This window comes from Ictidomys tridecemlineatus, chromosome 4 (genome assembly GCF_052094955.1).
Source record: "Ictidomys tridecemlineatus isolate mIctTri1 chromosome 4, mIctTri1.hap1, whole genome shotgun sequence".
Taxonomy (NCBI): Eukaryota; Metazoa; Chordata; class Mammalia; order Rodentia; family Sciuridae; genus Ictidomys; species Ictidomys tridecemlineatus.
The window spans coordinates 75,746,095-75,771,452 of record NC_135480.1 but is presented as its reverse complement, the minus strand read 5'-3'; the positions used below and the strand labels follow the sequence as shown (position 1 = coordinate 75,771,452).

Sequence of the window (25,358 nt, the reverse complement as noted above, 5' to 3'; positions counted from 1 at the left end):
TGTTTAAATAAGGAAGTTTAAAGTATCCTGAAGAGTGGGAAGAGTTGAAGACCTAGGAAAGAATGAGGAAAACTAATGAAGTAAAGGGCCTGGATGTTAGAAGCATTGGAATCCTCAAGTTTATGAAGATATGCATCCTTGATAGTAAGAAGTATGCTTAATGAAATTGTAGGGAAAATAAGAAAAATAAGAATGTAGGAAGTTTGCAGATTTGCTGGCAGAAAAATGTAAAGATGTACTATCTATAATCCTTTCTTACCTTATGCACATATTTCAATATTGTAAACTTATCAATAATTGCTAATCCATGTCTTTGCATACATAATATATAACTATCTATATTTATCTCTCCCTATATATTTACCTATACCAAAGACCTTTACATCTTTAAAGTAAATAAGCAAAATGGTCAAATGTCAAGAACGCTCATGAACTATTCTTGCAATTAATAAGGTAAAACTCTCTTAATGATTTTATCCTTACATTGATCTCTCCATCCAGCTAATCTGGATTTCTGGGATTTAGTTTTCACCAGGGTTAGCAAACATTTTCAATCAAGAGTTATATAATAAATACTGTAGGCTTGTGAACCATATGGTGTCTGTTGCATCTACTCTACCACACAGTGTGCAAACAGCCATACACTACATGAAATGTAATGAATATGTGTTCCAAAATGTTGTTATTTACAAAAACAGGTCACAGGCTGAACTGACAGACAGCCCATTGGTCATAGGCCATTGACATTTATTTTTGTTTATGCCATCATTCTATCTAGACCATTTATCACCTCATCTACCTTATGAACTTGTATGAGTTTTGTTCAGTCATCACCTTTTTTAACAATTTTTTTATATCTATCCTGATAGTAAAAGTTGTGTACTACTTTAAGATCTGGAATATTATTCCTTCCTTCATGATAGTACTTTTATTTTTATTTCTTGTTTTTTAGTTTATTGATTTTATTTTTTAAATACATGACAGAAGAATGCATTACAGTTCTTATTATACATATAGAGTACAATTTTTCATATCTTTGTATATAGAGTAGGTTATGCCAATTCATGCCTTTATACATGTACTTTGCTTTTGTTTTTTTGCATTACAATTTTACACATATAATACCACAATTACACATATAATACCACAATTTTTCATATCTGTTTATATATAAAGTATGTTAACACCCAATTCAATTCTTCTTACATGTACTTTGGTTAATGATGTCCATCACATGCCACTGCCCTTGCTAATCTCCTGCCCCCTTCTATTTCCTCCCACCCTTCTTGTCTATCTAGAATTCATCTAATCCTCCCATGCTCCCCCTCCCTACCCACTATGAGTCAGCCTCCTTATATCAGAGAAAACATTTGGGCATTCCTTTTTTGGAGATTATCTAACTTCATTTAGTATTATCTTCTCCAACGCCATCCATTTACCTGCAAATGCCATGATTTTATTCGTTTGTTTGTAATGCTGAGTAAAATTCCATTGTGTATATAATCCACATTTTTTTTATCCATTCATCCACTGAAGGGCATCTAGGTTGGCTCCACAGTTTAGTTACTGTGAATTGTGCTGCTATAAATATTGATGTGGCTGTGTCCCTGTAGTATGCTGTTTTTAAGTCCTTCAGGTATAGTCTGAGGAGAGGGATAGCTGGGTCAAATGGTGGTTTCATCCCCAGATTTCCAAGGAATCTCCATACTGCTTTAAATATTTGTTGTACCAATTTTAAGTCCCACCAACAATATATGACTGTACTTTTTTCCCCACATCCTCGACAACACTTATTGTTGTATGTTTTCATCGTAGCTACCATTCTGACTGGAGTGAGATGAAATCTTAGAGTAGTTTTTGTTTGCATTTCTCTGGTTGCTACAGATGATGAGCATATCCTCTTCTGAGAAGTGTCTGATCAGGTCCTTGGCCCATTTGTTGATTGGGTCATTTAGTTTTATTGTTTTGTTTTGTTTTGGTTTGGTTTTTGTGCTTAGCTATTTGAGTTCTTTATATATTCTAGAGATTAGTGCTCTATCTGATGTGTTAGGGGTAAAAATTTGTTCCCAGGATGTAACCTCTCTGTTCACCTAACAACAGATTGTTTCTTTTGCTGAGAATTTTTTTAGTTTGATTCCATCCATTTATTAATTCTTGGTTTTAATTTTTGCACTATAGGATTTTTATTAAGGAAGTGAGGTCTAATTCCACATGATGAAGATTAGAAGTTTCTATTTCTTCTATTAGACACAGAGTCTCTGGTTTAACTCCTAGATCCTTGATCCATTTTGAGTTAAGTTTTGTGAATGGTGAGAGGGATTTAATTTCATTTTATTGCATATGGAATTTTCAGTTTTCCCAGCACCATTTGTTGAAGATGCTATCTTTTCTCCAGTGCACCTTTTTGGTTTTGGGCACCTTTGTCTAATATAAGATAATTGTAATTTTGTGGGTTAGTCTCTGTGTCCTCTACTCTGTACCATTGGTCTACCAGTCTGTTTTGGTGCCCACACCATGCTGTTTTTGTTATTATTGCTCTATAATATAGTTTAAGGTCTGGTATAGCAATGCCACCTGCTAAGGATTGCTTTAGCTATTCTGGTTCTCTTATTTTTACAGATGAATTTCTTGATTGCTTTTTCTATTTCTATGAGGAATACCATTGGGATTTTGATTGGAATTGCATTAAATCTGTATAGTGCTTTTGGTAGTATGGTCATTTTAATAATATTAATTCTTCCTATCAAATAGTAAGGTAGATCTTTCCATCTTCTAAGGTCTTCTTTGATTTCTCTCTTTAGGGTTCTGTAGTTTTCATTGTTTAGATCTTTCACCTCTTTCATTAAGTTGATTCCCAAGTATCTTATTTTTTTAAGGTTATTGTGAATGGGTAGTTTTCCTCATTTCCTTCTCAGAGGCTTTGACATTGATATACAGAAATGCCTTTGATTTATGGCTGTTGATTTTATATCCTGCTACTTTACTCAATTCATTTACTAGTTGTGGAAGTTTTCTGGTGGAATTTTTGGGGTCTTCTGGGTCTTTTAGGTATAGAATCATATCATCAGCAAATAGTGCTAACTTAAGTTCTTCTTTTCCTATCCATATTTTTTAGTGTCTTTCATCTGTCTAATTGCTCTAGCCAGTATTTCAAGAACTATGTTGAATAGAAGTGGCCATCCCTGTCTTGTTCCAGTTTTTAGAGGGAAAACCTTCAATTTTTCTCCATTTAGAATGATGTTGGCCTGAAGACTAGTGTAGATAGTCTTTACAATGTTGAGATACATTCCTGTTATTCCTAGTTTTCCTAGTGTTTTGAACATAAAGGGGTGCTGTATTTTGTCAAATGCTTTTTCTGAGTCTATTGAGATGATAATATGATTCTTATCTTTAAGTCTATTGATGTGGTGAATTACATTTATTGATTTCTGTATGTTGAACCAACCTTGCATCCCTGGGATTAATCCCACTTGATCATGGTGCACAATCTTTTGGATAAGTTTTTGTATTTGATTTGCCAGAATTTTATTGAGAATTTTTGCATCTATGTTCATTAGAGATATTGGTCTGAAGTTTTCTTTCTTTGATGTGTCTTTGCCTGGTTTTGGAATCAGGGTGATATTGGCCTCATAGAATGAGTTTGGAATTACTGCCTCTTTTTCTATTTCCTGAAATAAATTAAAAAGTATTGGTATTAGTTCTTATTTAAAGGTCTTGTAGAACTCAGCTGTGTCTCCATCCAGTCCTGGGCTTTTCTTGGTTAGTAAACTTTGGATGGCTTCTTCTGTTTGCTCACTTGATATTGGTTTGTTTAAATTGTGTATATCTTCCTGACTCAATCTGGGCAAATCATATAACTTAAAAAATTTGTCGATGCCTTCAATGTCTTCTATTTTATTGGGATATAAGATTTCAAAATAATTTCTAATTATCCTCTGTATTTCTGTAGTGTCTGTTGTGATATTACCTTTTTCATCATGTATGCTTATAATTTGAGTTATCTCTCTCCTTCTCTTCTTTAGCATGGCTAAGGGTCTATTTTATTAATTTTTCAAAGAACCAACTTTCTGTTTTGTCAATTATTTTCAATAGTTTCTTTTGTTTCGATTTCATTGATTTCAGCTCTAATTTTTATTATTTTTTGCCTTCTACTGATTTTGCTGCTGACATGTTCTTCTTTTTTTCTAGGGCTTTGAGATATACTGTGAGGTCATTTATTTGTTGACTTTTTCTTCTTTTAAGGAATGAACTCCATGCAATGAATTTTCCTCTTAGTCGTGCTTTCATATTATCTCAGAGATTTTGATTAGTTGTGTCTATGTCCTCATTTACCTCCAAGAATTTTTTAATCTCCTCCTTGGTGTCTTCTGGGACCTATTGTTCATTCAGTAGCATATTGTTTAGTCTCCAGGTGATGGAGAAATTTTTATTTTTTATTTTGTCATTGATTTCCAATTTCAATCCATTATGATCTGATAAAATGCATGGTAGTATCTCTACTTTTTTGTATTTGCTAAGAGTTGTTTTGTGGCATAATATGTGGTCTATTTTAGAGAAGGATCCATGTACTGCTGAGAATAAAGTGTATTCGCTTGATGCAGGTTGAAATATTCTATATATGTCAGTTAAGTCTAAGTTATTGATTGTGTTATTGAGTTCTATAGTTTCTTTGTTCAACTTTTGTTTGGAAGTGCTATCCAGTGGTGAAAGAGGTGTGTTAAAGTCACCCAAGATTATTGTGTTGTGATGAATTTTACTCTTGAATTTGAGAAGAGTTTGTTTGATGAACATAGTTATACCATCATTTGGGGCATATATATTTATGATTGTTATGTCTTGTTGGTGTATGGTTCCCTTGAGAAGTACGTAATATCCATCTTTATCCCTTTTTATTAACTTTGGCTTGAAGCCTATTTTATTTGATGTGAGTATGGAAACCCCTGCTTGCTTCCGCAGTCCATGTGAGTCGTATGATTTTTCTCAACATTTCACCTTCAGTCTGTATATGTCTTTTCCTATAAGATGAGTCTCCTGGAGGCAGCATATTGTTGAGTCTTTTTTTTTAATCCAATCTGCTAGCCTATGTCTTTTGATTGGTGAGTTTAAGCCATTAACATTTAGGGTTACTATTGAGACCTGGTTTATATTTCCAGCCACATTTGTTGATTTTTGTTATTTAACTTGAATTGGTTTTCCTCTTTGATTAGTTTTTCCTTTAGTGTACTACCACCCTCTGCTGATTTTCATTGTTGTTTTTCATTTCCTCTTTATGAAATATTTTGGCAATGATGTTTTATAATGCCAGTTTTCTATCTATACATTCTTTTAACTTTTGTTTATTGTGGAAGGTTTTTATTTCATCTTCAAATCTAAAGATTAGTTTTGCTGGATACAAGATTCTTGGTTGGCATCTATTATCTTTCAGAGCTTGATATATGTTGTTCCAGGATCTTCTAGTTTTCAGGTCTGTGTTGAAAAATCTGCCATTATCCTAATTTGATTTCCCCTACATGTAACCTGATTCTTTTCTCTTGTGGCTTTTAAAGTTCTCTCCTTATTCTGTATGTTGAGCATTTTCATTATAATGTGCCTTGTTGTGGATCTGTTGTGATTTTGCACATTTGGCATCCTGTAGACTTCTTGAATTTGGATTTCCAATTCATTCTTCATGCTTGAAAGTTTTCTGATATTATTTCATTGTATAAATTGCTCATTTCTTTGGTTTGGATCTCTATGCCTTCCTGTGTTCCAATAACTCTTAAATTTTGTCTTTTTATACTATCCCATATTTCTTGAGTGTTCTGCTCGTGATTTATTATCATTTTTGCTGTGTGGTCTATATGCTTTTCAAGATGATTTATTTTATCTTCATTGTATGACATCCTATCTTCTAAGTGGTCTACTCTGTTGGTGATGCTTTCATTTGTGTTTTTAATTTGGTTTATTATTTCAAGGATTTCTGTTTGTTTTTTGTTTGTTTGTTTGTTTGGTTTTTTTTTTTTTGAACCTCTATCTCCCTGTTGAAGTGATCTTTTGCTTCTTGGATTTGCTTATGTAGCTCATTGTCAAAGTGATCTTTTTCTGCCTCTGTAATATTATGTCTTCTTTGAGATCCCCAAATATTTTAACCATGTATATCCTGAAATCTTTCTCTGTAATTTTTTCTACTGTAGTTGCCAATGCTTCTAATGATGTGTTGTCTTGATTTGTTTGTGGTATTTTCTTCCGTTGTCTTTTCATGTTGCTCATGTGTCTTCCTTTCCATCTCTGTGGATCTGGTGTGTTATTGTTGTTATCCTATAGACTTGTAGTGCTCTTGTATGGTTCCAATATCTCCCCTTTGTGGGGAAAGATAATGTTAACAGATCCCAATATCAACAATACATCACCTATGAACAAATTGTTGTTATGAAGACATTTACAGTTTAGTCTCAATGTCCAGAAATATTGGATTCAATTACTATTTAAAATATAATGGTGGGAACAGATGTGAGAGTATAGAGTTAATATATCTTAGGAAATGTGAAGGAGAAATCTAATGAAGTGGGTTAGTAGCAGGGGAAGAGACAGGAAGTAATTTAGGATAGACAATGATATGGGAAGACAGTAGAGTACATAAAACAAACACAGATATGCATTAGGAAAATACAGGATGTAAAAATAGTAAAATTTGGAGGGTGAAGGAAAAAGAAAGAGAAAAAATGGAAAGAAAGAAAGAAAAAAGAGAGAAAAAGAGAAAAAAAGGGGGGGGCTTATGCAATTCCTCTATATTATATTACTCAGGTGACTCAGTCCTCAAAGTCCTATTTCATGCAAAGTTCTTGGTTTTACATAGTTGAAGGCCGGAAGATGGAGGGGTAGAAGAGGAAGAAGAAGAAGAAAAAATACTCTTGGAGATCTGTTTCTTTCTCTTCTCATCCAGTAAGTGGGTTGTCTGTTTTAACCTGGTGTCTCTGGCCTCAGGATGGTGTAGGTAACCAGGGTATGAAGACTGGACCTGGTGTAGAGTGTCTGGAAGTGAGAAGTGCCGCCCACCAGTCCCAGCCAGAAAATTGCACCTCACAGGTCTTTTTTTTAGGACCACTCATCTGACTTGAGTCCCCAGTATTGTCTCCCTCTCTTGCCTGGAGATTCACCAGATCCTTGTCTCTCTGTTATGCTCCAGACTTTAGTCCTCTCCCCTCTCTTACTTATCAGGTCCCAACTGCAGGACCTCTCACCCCCAGGCTCACTCTAGGTGGGCAGTGCTCTGTTCACTCTGCACTTCTGTCCACCTGAGAGCTGTTTTTGTGTTGGATGGTCACAGTGCCAAGTTACCACCACTGGGGGTGCGGGGATTGGAAATCAGGTACCTGCTCAAATGGTGATCTGATCTGATAGCCGCGCCCACCAAAAAGGTTTTCCAAGATGCAGTTGATCTGCTTCCAGCACAGTCTTGTGAGTTGGAAGGACCTGGGAGATGGCCTTGTGCTGTGGATATATAGCAGATGAGTGATCTGTGAGGGAGCAGAGCACAGTCTGGAGTTCTGCAGAGGTGCTAATAGGTAGTTCTGCTAAGCCACTTGTGAGCCATGGGTGAGTTAGACCTGCAAGCTTTGGGTCCGGAGTCTGGAGACTTACTCAAGCCCAGAGGCATTGATTTCTGTGAGGGTGTCGCAGTGCTAGTGATTTCTGTGAAAATCTGCTATATAGTGGTCCTCTCACACTCTCTGAGATGTTGTATTTCATCTAGGTGAGACCTTGTGGAGAAGCTGCCTGTCTACTTTCTTAGTTTCATGCCACAGAGCAGCCAGAACCGGAACCTCCTCTATTCTGCTATCTTGGATCTCCTCCATGATAGTACTTTTAGTATAGCAATAGTTTCCTTAAGGATTAGTCTCTGACAGAATAATCTGCCTTCACTGAGAAGGACAATTTTATCAATTTTTGAACAGTGCCAATAGAGAGTAAATGCCCTAAAAATACCAGTTTCTTGAATAACTGAACAATTAAATGAGAACCATCATTTTCCTACTTAAAGAGAATTTTTCTCGCTTAGGAAAGTTTGCCTAAAACATGCATTAGTCAAGGGTAGTGTCATATGCACAGGTGGCTAAATAGCCACTTGTGTGTTTATATACTGAGAGTTTTTACGAGCATGATCAATATTTTTATGTTCCAAATATTTCTGTATCTTAAAGGAATATGCTATATTTATTATTATATCATTTTATTAAATAGATATGAAACTATTAAGGGTTATGCAAAATGATTTTGAAAAAAATGATATGGGTAGCTTTAACTCTCACCTTTTTAAGACAGTAAACATGTTTAGTTAATGTGCTATATGAGAGCTTGTAAAATAACAATGAGAACTTATGCGTTATTCTGAAGGCTTTGATTTTATTCTTTAGAACATGTTGAATAAATGGCTATTATTTATATCTTAAAGAAGATAAAAGGCCAGGCATGTGGTACACACTTGTAATCCCAGTGGCTCAAGGAGGCTAGGCCAGGAGGATCACAAATTCAAAGCCAGTTTCACCAAATTAGCAAGGCCCTAAGCAACTCAGTGAGACCCTGTTCTAAATAAATTTTTTTTAAAGGCTGGGGATTCTAAATAAAATATTTTTTTTAAAGGCTGAGGTGAGGCAGAACATCAAATCCATCAGGATACAGCAGAGGGAAAATGCGTGGTTCACAACAAACAGAAAACAGAGTAGAGGCTTCACTCACCAGGGCAAAACATAAACCCACAAAGACACATCCTTTGTGAACTACTTCCTCTAGCCACAATCTAACTGCCTACAGTTCCCACCCAACTAACCCATTTGGTGGATTAATCTACTGATCATTTCTCCTCTAAACCTGCTTTCACTATCTTACATATAAGCTTTTGGGGAATGCCTCATTTTTAAACCATAACAGGTACTAAATCACATGCATATTACTCAGTGGTTAAGTGTCCCTGAGCCCCTACTGGGTTCAATTCCCAGTACAAGGGGGGAAAAAAACAATGATGATAAAAAGAGGCACAGAGAGATAAAATAACTTATATAACATCACAGAGCCAATGGTAAATGGAGTCAGAAATCAAATTCTTAGAATTTAAGTTACATTCTAGGAATATATCAAATTTTTAGTATTTGCTATATCTGTTGAAGTTCTTAAATATTTAATGCACTTGATATCACAGCTGGTTCATGTTACCTTCACATGATGAGCACTTATAACCTGGCCTATTACCTTTTTGATTTTGGGGGTCAGTAAGTTAGACAGAATAATATGCCCTCCACTATGGCCCTATTCCATGATACCTGTGAATATGTTAACTTACATGACAGAAGGTTCTTTTCATATATGACTTAAGTTAAGGACTTTGAGGTGGAATCTTCTGTATGATCAATTAGTCCCAAACTCATCACATAAAACCTTAAAAGCAGAGAGATAGTCTTCTTAATTTGCAGTCAGTTAGAGGGAGAATTTACTACAGAAGAAAGACCAGAATAGTATGACCAAGAGAGGCAATGAATACTTCCTCTGGGCTTCCATAAGGAACAGCCCTATTGTTCCCTTGATAGTAGGCAATGAGTGCTATATATGATTTCTGGTCTCCCAAACTATAAGATAATAAATTAGTATTTTTTTCAAGTCTCTGTCTTCATGGTAATGTGCTACAGCAAAAATGGCAAACAAGTACAGTCACTAATATAGTGCCATTTGACATCAGAGAAAGAAATATTTCAGTCTTATATTTTCTGTCATTTCTATTTCTCTCTCCAGACACATACACACCTGTGCACAAACACATCTATTCTTTATGATTATTCTTTGGTCTTATCTATCTAACATGCTTTTGGTACTGTGTCAGTGAGCTTTTGCAAGAGTGTTTTATAATGACATGATTTGAAGAAGATGGCTTAAATCCCACATAGTTTGTAGCACTTGTGCAAAAAGCAGAACAATATTCAAATTGCCTTGGGGCTTAGTATTCTGGGCTGTCCTGCCTCTCTACTTCTGTTACATGGTTTCTGCTTTCTCCAAATTGCTGATCCTGACTCTGCTTTGATTCATAGATATTTTGATTCTTGGTTCTTATACTTCCACCTGGGAATGACTAGCTTTGTTGCTTTTATTCCTATGTGATTCTGATGGTTTGAAACACTCATACCATTCTCCTTACCCAAGATGTATAAATTACTGAAAATAAATTTTGGGTACTATGTCAGTGAGCTTTTCATTGCTGTGACCAAAAGACCTAACAAAAAAAAAAAGTTACAGGAGGACAGTCTATTTTGGCTCATGGTCTCAGAGGTCATTCCATTGTTGGCTAACCACATAGCTCTGGGCCTGAGGTGAGGCAGAAAATGAAGGCTATCAAGATATGGCAGAGAGAAAATGCTTGGTTCACAACAATCAGGAAATAGCGTGGAGGCTTCACTCACCAGGAAAAAACATAAACCCACAAAGACACATCCTTTTTGAACTACTTCTTCCAGCCACAATCTAACTGCCTAAAGTTACCACCCAGCTAACCCATTTGAGTGGATTAATTCACTGATACGGTTACAACTCTCCCACTCATTTCCCCTCTAAACCTGCTTTCATTATCTCACATGTAAGCTTTTGGGGAACTCCTCATTTACAAACCATAACAGGTACTAAATCACATGCATATTATTTCTTATCTATCTAACATGATTTTGGTCTAAATTTTCTTCAAATTTCAGTAAAAGAAAAAGGTCACTAAATAGACATTATGATTTAGAAGATGAGTTCATGAGGGAAGCAGTAATTCAGGTGGCACTTACAGTATAGTTCTCAAAGAATTATAGGTCTCCTTTCTTCTCATATGTTCTTCCCCTTTTCATTTATTTCTTCATTTTTTTTGAGTTCTTATTTTTATATTCCTTCTCTTTTATTTTTAAACTTGTTTGACCCTTTCAAAATAACTATAGCATTTCCTTATATTTTGTTCTCTTTGACCATAGAACTTACTCCTGAAAACTAAGAGCCCTCAGGTGCTATATTCACTGAGATCTTAATTATAGCACTAAACATAACACAACAACCAGATAAACCCTGAGTATTCAGTAGAAAGAAATTTATGTGTCATAATATTTTTTCATAATTGAATAAAATTCAATAATTAAATTTGTAATTAAAAATCATCTCAGGAGAACTGAAATCAAACCCCAGTTAGGGACATGAAATAATGAACAAATTTGTAAATGTGAGCAAGGTTCTTTCTATATAAAGGTTTGGCACATTTAGAATACAACTACTTAATAAATTGTAACATCTTTGTTATTTATTTTTAAGCATATGAATTATAGTCATGATTATGATAGATATAAGAACTGGTAGATGAACATGAAGCCATAAGAATAACGTCTTACATTTCTACCAAGAATTCAAAAATTATAAGATAAAAATGAATGATTTGGACTATTAGTAAGGATTTTTAAAAAGAGAAATACTTAAATTGTTCCTACACAGTTTTAAATAGCTTAACAATTTGAAAGCCCTTAGGGTCTCAGTGGTTTCCATAGCCAATTTTTATTTTCATTACATTGTGGAAAATGGCAAATGCTTTAGAAAATAAGCAATACAAAGCTTATAAAAATATCCCTTTTAATATTTGCATTTTAGCCGCTTTCAGAAGGAGTCTAATCAGAGTGGGAGTGGAACTTTGTTCTACTGACATGCCCTCCAAAATAGCACAGGCTCACAATAGGTGGCCCTAATGAGGTCCTTTTTATGGTGACAAAACTATTGCCATAAATGAAAGCTCATACAAACATGGGAAAAGCTATTTAAGAACTTCCACCATCAATGCCAGTTGTCAGGCTGCTTGAGACACTGGTTGAAATGATTTGTACCCATCACATTTATTTTTCCAATGGAGAATTATATATTTGACTTGTTGGAAAGGTTGGATACTAAAAATATGCTTTTAAAACAAAACCCCAGGAAGAGAAAAAAAAAAAAAGAGTGGTAGCTGCTTATTTCTCTCTCTGTAACAAAATGTGACTTATAATGTAGCAATAAAAAAAATCAGTGCAGAAAATGAAGCAATTTATAAAAACTACACTAAAAAACCAAAATTATAGATTATAATGTTCACTAGAATTTAATTAAACTGTCAGATACTTTGAAATATCAGCCAGGTAATTTTGGTATCTCATTGAATAAACTATGGAATCAAAATGGTGGTGGTTTATCATAGATGTTAGTGTTGCACAAATAGATACCTTGAACCTCTAGAGATACAAAACAATATCCTACATTGAGGTGCTGTGGCAATGGAGGGAATTGCCTTGTGATAAAGAAAAAAATTAGCTTATACAGATTTCTGTCAGTAACAATGAAAATTTATTGGGTAAAATTTTATTTAAAATGCTTTGCAGAAATGATTTTTAAAATTTAATCCTGGACTAAAATTTTACCTTTAAATTAAACATAGATAATAAACCCACACAAAACTGTTTTGCAGTGTCCAAATGACTTTGGCCTCCCTTGAACCAAACTTATTCTTTTTCAGAAACTTCTACAGACCATCATATAACTTTCTTTCCTCAATCTTATTTTCTCTTTGATTTAATAGTCCCAATTCTCAACCAAATTGACTGCAGTCTTAAGATGCCATTTCTAAAGTTATGTTTTAAATCTTTTTTCAGCACCAAACTGATAAGATAGTCCCTAGCATTAAATTTCTCCTACAGACCTCAACTGTGTCAATGAGTGTGCTGCTGCCTATTCCTTGCTTGATTTTTCTCCACTAAATATCAGAATATGACAACAAATGAGAGTTAGAGAATGACTACTGTTCTATCAGTGAGTTCTATAACAAATAGTATTTTATGAGGTAAGTTCCAAAATGATTGTAATTTCTATTTATTTCAGATTTAAAGTAGCCAAAATCACCTCAGCAATATGTGCACTAGTATGATAGATATTGTAAGTTAAACTAGGAGTAATAAAATGTAATAGTTTAAAAATTATATAGTCTCAACTTTAGGTCAATTTTATATAGATAACGATATTTCCAAGAGTTCTGAAGGTCTGGCCATTTCATTTTCAAATGCATTCATAAACTATCAAAAAGCTGTGCTTCAGACCTTGTATAGATTTATACTTGTATGAATCCAACCTTGTGTGAATACTGATACTGTGGTTGAGAATTAGCACAAAGGCCATAAAAATGAGACCCTTTCAGATATGAAGAGGTCAGGTGTCAGACCCAGTAATGTTTCTGGGAGCCTGGATGAGGTTAATTCTTTTTAAAATATGACATCAAGGGATAGATAGAGCAAGAAGTGATCAGAGATGAGGCTGGACATGTAATGTAAGTAGTCATACACATTTGAAAATTCTAGACAGACAAGCACAAAAGTGGCCCCAAAGCACTGAAAAGACCAAGGGTACCAGGGGAGGAAAAATGACATGAGTTTGTTAGGAAGAGTGGGGAGCATTCTGGTGACACATGAAATGCTGTGGCAGAATATCAGGGACTTTTGATACAACAGTTTGACCTTGTTTTTGAGTAGAGCCCTGAGCCAATTTCAATAACTATTACTCTAGACATACTTAATTTTTCTCCATAGATTTCAGGTTGAATTAGCCTCCCAACCCTACATGTGAAGATTTCCAGGAGCAGCTCAGCTACTTTTTTTTTCCTCCAAGGATCCAAAATGAGATCCCCATAACTGCCACCCATTGACCTATTCTTTTAAGGTTCATATAACTATAAAACAAATGTAATATTAATTGAGATATTTTTAGTAATTCAGCAGGGATCAAAACTTAAATCTTGGGATTTTTTTGGACCTCCTAATTTAAAATGTTAATAACCAAGGAAAATGGATTTTTTTTCTTTTTGCTAGAAGTGCAGCCAGACAATAGACAGATAACTATTCTGAGTTTTCAAATGTTTTGTAGCATTTTCAATTTTCTCTAATAAAATAAAACTATTTTTAGAAGATAAAATAGCTGTTAGTATGCTTATTATTATCAATTCAAGATTTTTAATAGAGACAGGCACTTAGCCACATTTGTTCTAATGGCTGAGCCTTTGTTCTCAGTGACCTTCAAAAGTACATACAGTCAGTCTGTGACAGGAAAGAGCTAGCTGAAGATTGTTTACTGTTTGAAGTCTACACATATTTTTGGAGCAGGAATGTAAAATATAGGGAAATACCATGCTACCTGTGGGAATAAAAACGTATTTCTCAAATTCAAACGAGTCAATTGGTGTAAATTTGTTACAATTTTATTAAATTCAAAGAAAGAAGACAAAAAAGAAGCACATCTTTAAATAATCAGGAGGCAAAAATCAAAATTGTTGCAATTTTTTTTATAAGAGTAGTTTTATTCAGATACAAAGAACAATTACTTATTACCAAATTTTCTTTCCTTGAAGATACAGACTTGGGGAAAGCTATAAAAAGGGCTGACTGAAAACAGCAAGACAAGCACAGTTGTGTTCTACCTGGATGTGGGGGACACGCTTTGTGTTAGATTACAGCTCCAAGAATGGTCTTCACAGACAAATGTCAGGGTTTTCTGTATCCCAGGGAACCTGTGCCACACTCAGAGTGAGGTCAGACCTGTAGGTCTCATTGTGCTGCCCAAGCCTTTTATAAGTGGCTCTGATACAACAAGCTGTGGTAATCCTCCTTTTCCATGAGAAGCGGCTGCCTTTCCTCCGAAAGCTGCTTTCTCTTGGGATGGCACAGAAGACAGGTGAGCCCTGCTAGCATGGCAGTAAGGACAGATCCTACCAGAGCTGCTCCAAGGAGCCACGGCCAGATCTGCCTGGCTTGTTCCAAATAGGGCGCAATGTAGTTTTGAAAAAAGCCTGGATCTGAAATAGAAACACATCTTAATGTATAATATATTTGTTATTGCTATCATTATCATCATCATTATCCTTAGATAATACTTTGGAGTCAGACACTTGGGTTTGAGTGCCAGCTCTGTTACTAATTAGCTGGAAGAACTTAGAAAAGCTTCACCTAATACTCCTAAACCTCAATTTCTTCAACAGCAAAAAGGAAAAAAGGAAAAGGAAACTCTCTTATGTAAAGTTTATGGGTAATCTGTAAAATATTCAGTGCCTTCTACAGACTGTGTATTCAGTGTTAGTTATTATTTTTTCAGCTTTCTGCTGATCTTACAAGAATTCTGATAATCATTGAAACACTGTTGTATCATTAACCATTTAATAATCCATTAAGTTAGTAAATTAAAATTATTTTACAAACATTGATTGTAATGCTGGCAAATGCTCATTAATCTCAGAACTCTCCCAAGAATTCTAGGACATTTGTATAATCTCAGTATACATAGAGATCACAGTTTTAAATCTTAAAACAACAGATTGTAATCAAAGGTATTTGTCAACGATTCTGAGCAAGACAAATTCTCTACTAGTCTGATCATTTGTATTGCTTCAAACCACACAAGGAAAGGTCACAGGGGAGGGACAAAAGCCCTAGTAACTATTGCTCAAAAAAGCTTCCAAAATCTAAAATTATGTAGTTTAATAATCTAAAACACAAACTTCAGAAATAATGTACTCCCTGGGATCCCTTCCAGTTTTCTTGAATTGTTTCATAAAGTCAAAATCTAGCTCCTCAACTGCAATGAGTTTCTTAAAAGCGTTTTTATATTTAGTTTAACAAGCCTTAAGTATCTAAAATGTTATGGGATTAGCATTTCCTCTATTATTGTACCTACTACAATCTATTCCAATTACTATGTACATCTCTATTTTCTCTATTAAACCAACTCCTTGGGGACCAATAGAAGGCTTTAACTACTGATGTAATCCTGATATCTGGTATGATGCATGAAAGACTAAAAAATTTACTGAATGACTGACTGTGTTGGACCCAGATGAGAACTTGAAGGGATGTCCCAGGGTGGAAGCTGGGGAATGAGAAGAGATGAGCTACACAAAGAGTATTGCCCAAGGAAAAAATTATAAATTACCCATGGTTTATTATGTTAGGATGTTATATTTATAGTTGTTTTAAAATAATTTGGTACTAATGATGATATACATCCACAAAGCCAAAAAAAAAAAAAAAAGAGATGAAGTTTTAACTCTAAGTGAAAAGTAACCTAAGAAAGGAAATAATTACAGCATATTATTTGGTCAAAATCTGAACAATATTTAAGTAGTAAATATAATGATAATCCTACATACGGATTTGAACCAAAATCATGACAGTACTGTACTAAGAATATGGAGGAAATAAAAGTGGGTTTGGAGCTCTGAGTCCTGCATCCTGTGTGCTCATACCCAACAGAAACAGCAGATGTAGCACAGCATCCTCCAAACACACAGGCTCAGGCCCCTGGGTTGAAGAATAAGAACCAGCTGGCAAGAAATCCTTAGCAACCAGAAAAGGAGCTACTCTGCTTTAGAGTCTTTAGGAGGATCCACAGCTGTGAGGTGGCAGGTAACCCAATTCTCATTCAAATGCATGGACCCAGAGAAGGCAATTTTTGATTCTAACCCCAAGCCACCAGCATGGAAACTCATGAACACACGATGGCAGTTTATACCACAAAAGAGATTTAGATGAGCACCCCACAAACACCAGTCACCAAGTCTGCTCAGATACATGCCTACTGACCTGTTACCTGGGCACCCCAGAGAGGACAACAGCATTACCTGCTTCTGCCTCAGATCCTTTCTACCCATGGCTTTCTTCTTTTTAACCTTGGTTCTATCTTTTCTTTACTCTTTATTTTTTCCCTTATTTTTCTCTTCTCCCTGTTTCATTTATTCCCTGTATAATGTAATTTTGCTATCTTTAATGATTATTTTATCAACCTATTTGAGAACATTACAATTTTATGCCCAGATTAGAGGAACTATAGAGAACATTTTCAACAATTTTCCCCCACTAAGATTTATTAACCAATAGAGAAAAATGGTAGGTCATATTTAGATGTAAGTCAAGTAGAATTTCAACTAATTTCTCAGCCCAGACCTTAAAAAGACAGAAAGGCTTGAGATAACATACACCAAGCCCTTAAAACAAACAAACAAACAAACAAACAAACAAAAAAAACTCAGGTGTCAATCAAGGCTACTGGGTCCAGCAAACTATTCCTTAAAATTGAATGTAAGAAAAAAACCTTCCATGAGAAATTGAAGAATTCATGACACCAATCTAGCATGATAAAATACTCAGTTAAGTAAATATGCAGAAGAAATGAAAACTAAATATTAGAAACTAAGCATGTCAGCAGACACCTGTAATTCAAGGAGCTCAGGAGGCTGAGGCAGGAGGATTGCAAGTTCAAGGCCAGCATTAGCATCATATGAGACCCTTAGCAACTTACCAAGATCCTAGATCAAATATCTATCTATCTATCTATCCATCTCTCTCTCTCTCTCTCTCTCTCTCTCTCTCTCTCTATATATATATATATATATATATATATATATATATATATATATATATATAAAATAAAAAAGACTGGGATGTAGCTAAGTGGTAAAGTACCCCTGAGTTCAATCACTAGTAATAAATAAATAAATAAGTAAATATCAGAGTCAGCATATGAATGGATCTCGCCGGAAGAACAGTTAATTAAAGAAGAACCAAGTTTGAATTAAGCATAAGAATTAAACCAAAATAGCAGGAAATAAAAATTCTCTCTCTCCATTAACAGTAAAAAGACACTGCTTGGCAGAGAGGGTTAAAAACAAGATCCAACTATTTGTTGTTTACAAGAAAGAGAGATTTGTTTTGTATGTAACAATATTCACAGACTGGAGGTGAAAGTAGGGAGAATGATAGACCATGCAAATTGAGAATTAAAGCAAGCAAGGGTACCTACCCTCACATAAGACAAAGTAGAAGTCAAGCCAAAGTTAACCAGAAGACATGAAGAAAGTCACTTCTTACTGATTAAGCAAATCACCCAACAACAAAATGATATGCAATATTTATGTCTCTAATCCCCTAACACTAATGTACCTGCCCATGTAAAACAAATCCAATTCCTCATAAAGGATGAAATAGATCCCAAAACAATAATACTGGGTGATTTTAACATACTTTTCTCGCTATTCAATAGGTCATTCAGGTAAAGTAAGGACTCTACAGAACTAAAATTATTAATCAAATAGACCTAAAAGATATCTAGCTAATATTTTATCCATCAACAACCAAGTTCACTTTCTTCTCAGTGAGACATGAACTTTCTCTAAAATAGATCATATTTTAGGATACAAAGCAAGTATTGCCAAATACAAAAAAGTAGAGATAATTCCTTGCATTCTATCATGTCATAATGGAATAAAATCAATGAGTTAAAAAACAAAAATAATTTTAATATCTGAAGATTAAATAATGTATTTGCACGGGGAATGAATCAGAAAAAAAATCAGTGGATAAATTTAAAAAACTAGAAACAAATGAGAGTATAAATACAACATATCAAAATCTCTGGGACAATCTGAAGGCAGCTGAAAAAGGAATGTTTATAAAGAACAACAACAACACCCCCAAACCAGAAAGATGACAAATAAGTAATATAATGTTATTCCTCAAAGCCCTAGAAAAAGAAGAACAAATCAGTAGGAGACAGGAAATAATTATGATCAAAGTCAAAATTAATGAAATTGAAAGTTAAAAAAAAAATACAAAGTATCAATGCAACAAAGAGTTTGTTCTTGGAAAAAAGAAAGAAGATTAATAAACCCTTACCCAAACAAGAGAGAGAGAGAGAGAGAGAGAGAGAGAGAGAGAGAGAGAGAGAGAGAGAGAAACCCAAAACAACAAAATGAGAGATGATAAATTAGAAGTGTCATGACAAACACTTTTGAAATCTGGGATCATTAGAAACAATTTTAAAAATGTATACTCTAATAAACTAGAAAATCTATATGGTATCGGCAAATTTCTAGGCACATATGACCTACCCAAATTGAACCATGAGGACACAGAAAAATAAAACAGACAAATATCAAGCAATGAGATTGAAAAAGCAATTTAAAGACTTCCAACAAAGAAAAACTCAGAACTAGATGCAGTCTCAGTTAAGTTCTATCAGGCCTAAAAAGAATAACTAATGTGAACTTTCCTCAAATTATTTCATAAAATAGAAGTAGAGGGAACACTGCCAAATTTATTCAATGAAGCCAGTACCTCCCAATAACATAAAAAGACAAAGATACATCAAGGAAAGAAAACTTCATGCCAAAATACCCGATGAACATAGATGCAAAACTATTTGATAAAATATTGGAAAATTGTCAAAAACACATCAAGAAGATCAAGTGGGTTTCATCCCAAGGATTTAAGGATGGTTCAACTTATACAAATCAGTAAATGTAATTCACTACTTAAATGGAATTAAGTACAAGGATCATAAAATCATCTCAATAGATACAGAAAAGCTTTCAATAAAATCTAGCAACCATTCATTTTTTAAAAGAACTGAAGCAACTAGGGATAGAAGGAACTTACTTAGTATTATACAGGCTGCATATAAAAACCCCAAAGCCAACATCATACAGAATAGAGAAAAACTGAAAGCATTTCCTTTAAAATCAGGAACAAGACAAGGATGTCTACTCTTAGCACTCCTATTTAATACAGTTCTCAAAACTGTAGCCAGAGTACTTAGGCAAGGAAAAGAAATTAGAGGGTTACAAATAGAAAAAGAAGTTAAATTAGTATTGTTTAGACCCCTAAATCTCTATCAGAAGACTTCTACAGCTGATAAACAAATTCAACAAAATAGCAGGTACAAGAACCACATAAATAAATCAATCTCTTTCCTATGTTGCAACAATGGTTCTGCTAAGAAAGAAATCAGAAAACCTGTGTCATTTACAATACATTAATGGGAATGAATCCAACAACAACAACAACAACAAAATGAAAGGCCTATACAAACAAAAACTACAGAAAACTGAAAAAAAATAAATTAAAGAAGAACTTTGAAGATGGAAGTACCACTCATGGTCTTTGATAGGAAATATTAATATTGTGGTCATATTACCAAAAGCACCATACAGATTTAGTGCAATCCCTATCAAAATATCAATGACATTTTACACAACACTAGAAAAAAAAAAAACACAGTCCGCCAAATCATTTGGAAGGATATAAAAGACCAAGAATATTCAAAGCTGTTCTGAGTAAGAAGAGTGATGCTGGAAGCATCACAATATCTTATCTCAAATTACACTACAGTTATAAAAACAAAAACAGCATGGTATTTGCATCAAAGCAGATATAAAGATCAAAGGAACAGGACAGAAGACAGAGACAAATCCACAGAGATATGTCCATATGATATTAAAAGAAAAAAGTGCCAAAGCATATGTTGGAGAAAAGATAGCATTTTTGAATGAATGGTACTAGAAAATGGGATATTTATATGTAGTAGAATGAATCTAGATTCCCTATCTCCCACCCTGTGCAAAAGACAGTTCAAAGGTGACCAAAGACATAGGGATTAGTCTAGAAATTCTGCAACTGCTAGAAGATAATATAGGGGGAACACTTCAATATAGTGGAGTTAGTGCCTGTGCCAATAAAAGCTGAAGAAATTAACCCAAAAATCAATAAGTGCGATGACATCAAATCAATAGCTTCTGTACAGCAAAGAACACAATTAAGATTGTGAAGAGAGAGCCTACAGAATGAAAGAAGATCTTTGACAGTTACTCCTCTGATGAGTGATTACCATCCACAAAATATAAAGAACTCAAAAAACGAAACAAAACAAAACCCCAATGTTATGGTTTGGAAGTGAGATGTTCCCCAAAAGCTTATGTATGAGACAATGCAAGAAGTTTTGGAGGAGAAATTATTGGGTTATGATAGCCTTCACCCAAACAATGAATTAATCCCTGATGGGATTAACTGAGTGGTAACTGGAGGCAGGTGGGATGTGGCTGGAGGAAGTAATTTATTGAGGTTGTGGCTTTGGGGTATATATTTAGAGAGTGGATTCTCTCTCTCTGCTTCCTGATCACCATGTGAGCCACTTCCCTCTGCCACACTTTTCCACTATATTGTTCAGACTCACCTTGAGACCTTAGGCATGGACCTGGATGTCTATGGATTGAGACCTCTGAAACCATAAGCCTCCAAATAAACTTTTCCTCCTCTACCATTGTTCTGGTTAGATCTTTTAGTCAGAGCAGCAAAAAAGCTGACCAAAACACCCAAATAATTCATCCAATAAACAGGTAAAAGAACTAAACAGATATTTCTCAAAACAAGAAAAGCAAATAGCTAACAGTTATATGAAAAAATGTTCAACATCCCATCAGGGAAAGGCAAATCAAAATCTCACTGAAATTTCATCTCACTCCACTTAAAATGGCATAGGCTTATGTGTGAATTTTGTATAGCCTATTAACTATAACCATAATTCACTAATGAAACCACAAAAAAATTAAAAAGTAGTTTATAAGAGAGCTAAAATAGGCCTGGGGTTGTGGCTCAGTGGTATAGCACTTTCTTCACATGTGTGAAGCACTGGTTTAATCCTCAGCACCACATAAAAAGAAATAAATTAAATAAAGTTATTGTGTCCATCTACAACTAAAGTTTTTTTTTTAAAAAAGAGAGCTATTCATCTATCAATGAGCAAATATACTGTCTTCTCAGCAGCACATGGCTTCTTCTCTAAAATAGACCATATCTTACATCACAAAGCAACTCTTAGTAAATGCAAAAAAAGCAGAGATAATACTCTGCCTTCTACCAGACCACAATGAAATGAAATCAGAAATCAATGATAAAATAAAAAATAGAAGCTACTGTAACAAATGGAGATTAAATAATACACAATTGAATGATAAATGGAGAGTAGAAGAAATCAAGAATGAAATAAAAAATTCTTAGCAGTAAATGAGAATGCTGATAACACATATCAAAATCTCTGGGACACTATGAAGGCAGTACTAACAAGAAAGTTTATGGCATTGAGTGTATTCATTAAAAGACTAAAAAATCAAAAAATAAATGACTTATGATTAGATCTCAAAGTCCTAGGAAAAGAGGAACAAATCAACACCAAAAGCAGTAGAAGACAGGAAATAATTAAAAATCAAAGCTGAAATTAATGAAATTGAAACAAAAGAGACAATTGAAAAATTGACAAAACAAAAAATTGGTTCTTTGAAAAATTAAGTAAAATTGATAAGCCTCTGGCCATGCTAACAAAGATAAAAAGAGAGAAAATTCAAATTACTAAAATATAAGATGAAGAAGGAAATATCACAATAGACACATCTGAAATACAGAAGATAATTAGAAACTATTTTGGAAATGAATACTCTAATAAAATAGAAAATATCAAAACATTAACAAATTTCTAGAGACATATAACCTACCCAAACTAAATGAGGAGGTCATACATGATATAAATAGATCAATTCCAAGTAATAAAATAGAAAATGCCATCAAAAGCCTACCAACCAAGAAAAGCCCAGGACCAGATGGATTCTCAGCCAAGTTCTAAAAGACTTTCAAAGAAGAATTAACACCAATACTACTCAAAATATTCTATGAAATAGAAAAGGAAGGAACTCTTCCAAATGCATTCTATGAGGCTAATATCCTGATACCTAAACCAGACAAAGACCCATAAAGGAAAGAAAACTTCAGACCAGTATCTCTGATGAACATAGATGCAAAACTTCTCAATAAAATTCTGGCAAATCACATACAAAAACATTAAAAAGATAGTGCACTGTGATCAAGTGGGATTCATCCCAGAGATGCAGGGTTGGTTCAACATACGGAAATCAATAAATATAATACATATTATTAATAGACTTAAAAACAAGAATCCTATGATCATCTCAGTAGATGCATAAAAAGCATTTGACAAAATACAGCACACCATCATGTTCAAAATACTAGAAAAACTAGGGATAGTAAGAACATACTTCAACAAACGCTATATATGCTAAACCCAAGGTCAGTATAATTCTAAATGGAGAAAAAATGAAAGCATTCCCACTAAAAACTGGAACAGACAAAATGTCCTCTATTACCACTTCTATTCAACATCATCCTTGAAACTCTAGCCAGAGCAATTAGACAAAAGAAAGAAATTAAAGGATACAAATAGGTAAAGAAGAACTCAAACTATCACTATTTACTGATAACATGATTATATATCTAAAAGATCCAAAAAATTCTACCAGAAAACTTCTAGAACTAATAAATGATACAGCAAAGTAGCAGTATATAAAATCAACACCCATACAATCAAATGCATTCTTATACATCAGCAAAGAATCCACTGAAAGAGAAATTAGACTAACTACTCCATTCACAATGGCCTCAAAAAACAAACAAACAAACAAACAAACAAAACCCTGGAAATTAATCTAACAAAAGAGGTGAAAGACCTCTACGATGAAAACTAAAACACTAAAGAAAGAAATTGAAAAAAAACCTCAGAAGATGGAAAGATCTCCCATGCTCCTGGATAGGTAGAATTAATATTGTCAAAATGGCCATACTACTAAAAGCATTCTACAGATTTAATGCAATTCTTATTAAAATCTCAACGACATTCTTCATAGAATTAGAAAGAGCAATAATGAAATTTATTTGTGAAATAAGATACCCAGAATAGCTTAAAGCAATCCTTAGCAAGAAAAGTGAAGCAGGAGGCATCACCATAGTAGACCTTAAACTATACTACAGAGCTATACTAATAAAAACAACATGTATTGTCAACAAAATAGACTTGTAGACCAATGGTACAGAATAGAGGACTCAGAGACATAAATATGGTTATGTTAGATGAGACAAATGGCCAAAAACATTCACTGGAGAAAAGATAGTCTATTCAATAAATGGTGCTGGCAAAACTGGAAATCCATTTGTAGTAAAATGATATTAAACTTCTATCTCTCATTCTGCACAAAAATCAACTCAAAGTAGATCAAAGACTTAAGGCACTAGAACAGAGACCCTGCACCTAATAGAAGAAAAAATAGACCAAAATCTTCATGATGTTGGCCTAGGATCTGACTTCCTTAACAAGACTTCTAAAGTGCAAGAAGTAAAATCAAGAATTAATAAATGGGATGGATTCAAATTGAAAAGCTCTTTCTCAGCAAAGTAAATGATTAATAAAATGAGGAGAGTGCCTACAGATTGGGAGAAAATCTTTACCAAATCCACCTCCAATAAAACATTAATCTCTAGGATATATAAAGAACTCAAAAAACTTAACACACAAAAAAAATAATAACCCAATCAATAAATAGGCCAAGAAACTGAACAGATACTTCACAGAAGAAGAAATACATTTGATCAACAAATATATGAAAAAGTGTTCAACATCTGTAGCAATTAGAGAAATGCAAATCAAAACTACTCTAAGATTTTATCTCACTCCTGTCAGAATGGCAATCATCAAGAATACAGGCAACAATAAATGTTGATGAGGATGTGGTGAAAAGGGTATACTCATACATTGCTGATGGGACTGTAAATTGGTGCAATCACTTTGGAAAGCAGTATGGAGAGTCCTCAGAAAATTGAGAATGAAACCACCATTTAACCCAGCTATTCCACTCCTTGGTTTATACTGAAAGGACTTAAAATCAGCATACTATAGTGATGCAGCCACATCAATGTTTATAGCAGGTCAATTCACAATACCTAGACTATGGAACTAACCTAGGTGTCCCTCAATAGATGAATAAACAAAGAAAATATTTTATATATATTCAATGAAATATTACTCAATTTTAAAGAAGAATTAAATTATAGCATTTGCTAGTAAATGGTTAGAGTTGGAGAATATCATGCCAAGCGAAATAAGCCAATTCAACAAAACCAAAGGCCTAATGTTTTCTCTAATATGCATATGCTAACTCACAATAAGGTGGGGGGCACTAGGAAATAATAGTGTTACCTTAGATTAGGTAGACGGAAATGATGGGAGGGAAAGAGGGGGGATATGGGGATAGGAAAGATAGTAGAATGAAACAGACATTATTACTGTATGCATATATGGAATTACACATACATGTAAACTTAATATTATATCCACTAAATTAGGAAAAAGAAATATTTATAAATTATCATGGAAAGAATGGGTAGCAACAATAAGATTTAAAGTGAGAGTCTCACTGTTTGTCATAAAGGTGGTAATATTCAGAACTATTAAGGCAGGATTGTTCTCTAATCAGAAAATAATTGTGCAAATTTGGACAGTGCAGTTCCAGTACTTTTGGTATTTATAAATAATATTTTCATGTCTGTCCTTCTGTTCTTTTTATCTTCTCTTATTTTTTCTCTATGCCAATTCATTCTAAGTGGTCTCAGTTTTTACTCACAAAAGGAGTGACTTCAAAACAA

The 25,358-nt window shown here is 34.1% G+C and overlaps 2 protein-coding genes across 3 annotated transcripts in view; one reads left to right on the top strand and one right to left on the bottom strand.

Moving 5' to 3' along the window:
* The window catches only part of Nox4 (NADPH oxidase 4), a 271,262-nt gene that overhangs the window by 176,701 nt on the left and 69,203 nt on the right, over positions 1 to 25,358 (top strand). The gene's annotated exons all lie outside the window — the stretch shown is intronic.
* Positions 14,236 to 25,358, bottom strand: part of Tyr (tyrosinase) — a 97,566-nt gene continuing 86,443 nt past the window's right edge. Inside the window, exon 5 of the mRNA XM_005339207.4 lies at positions 14,236 to 14,845. Coding sequence (XP_005339264.1) covers positions 14,619 to 14,845 — 227 coding nt within the window. The 3' untranslated portion in view covers positions 14,236 to 14,618. The remainder of the gene's footprint in view (positions 14,846 to 25,358) is intronic.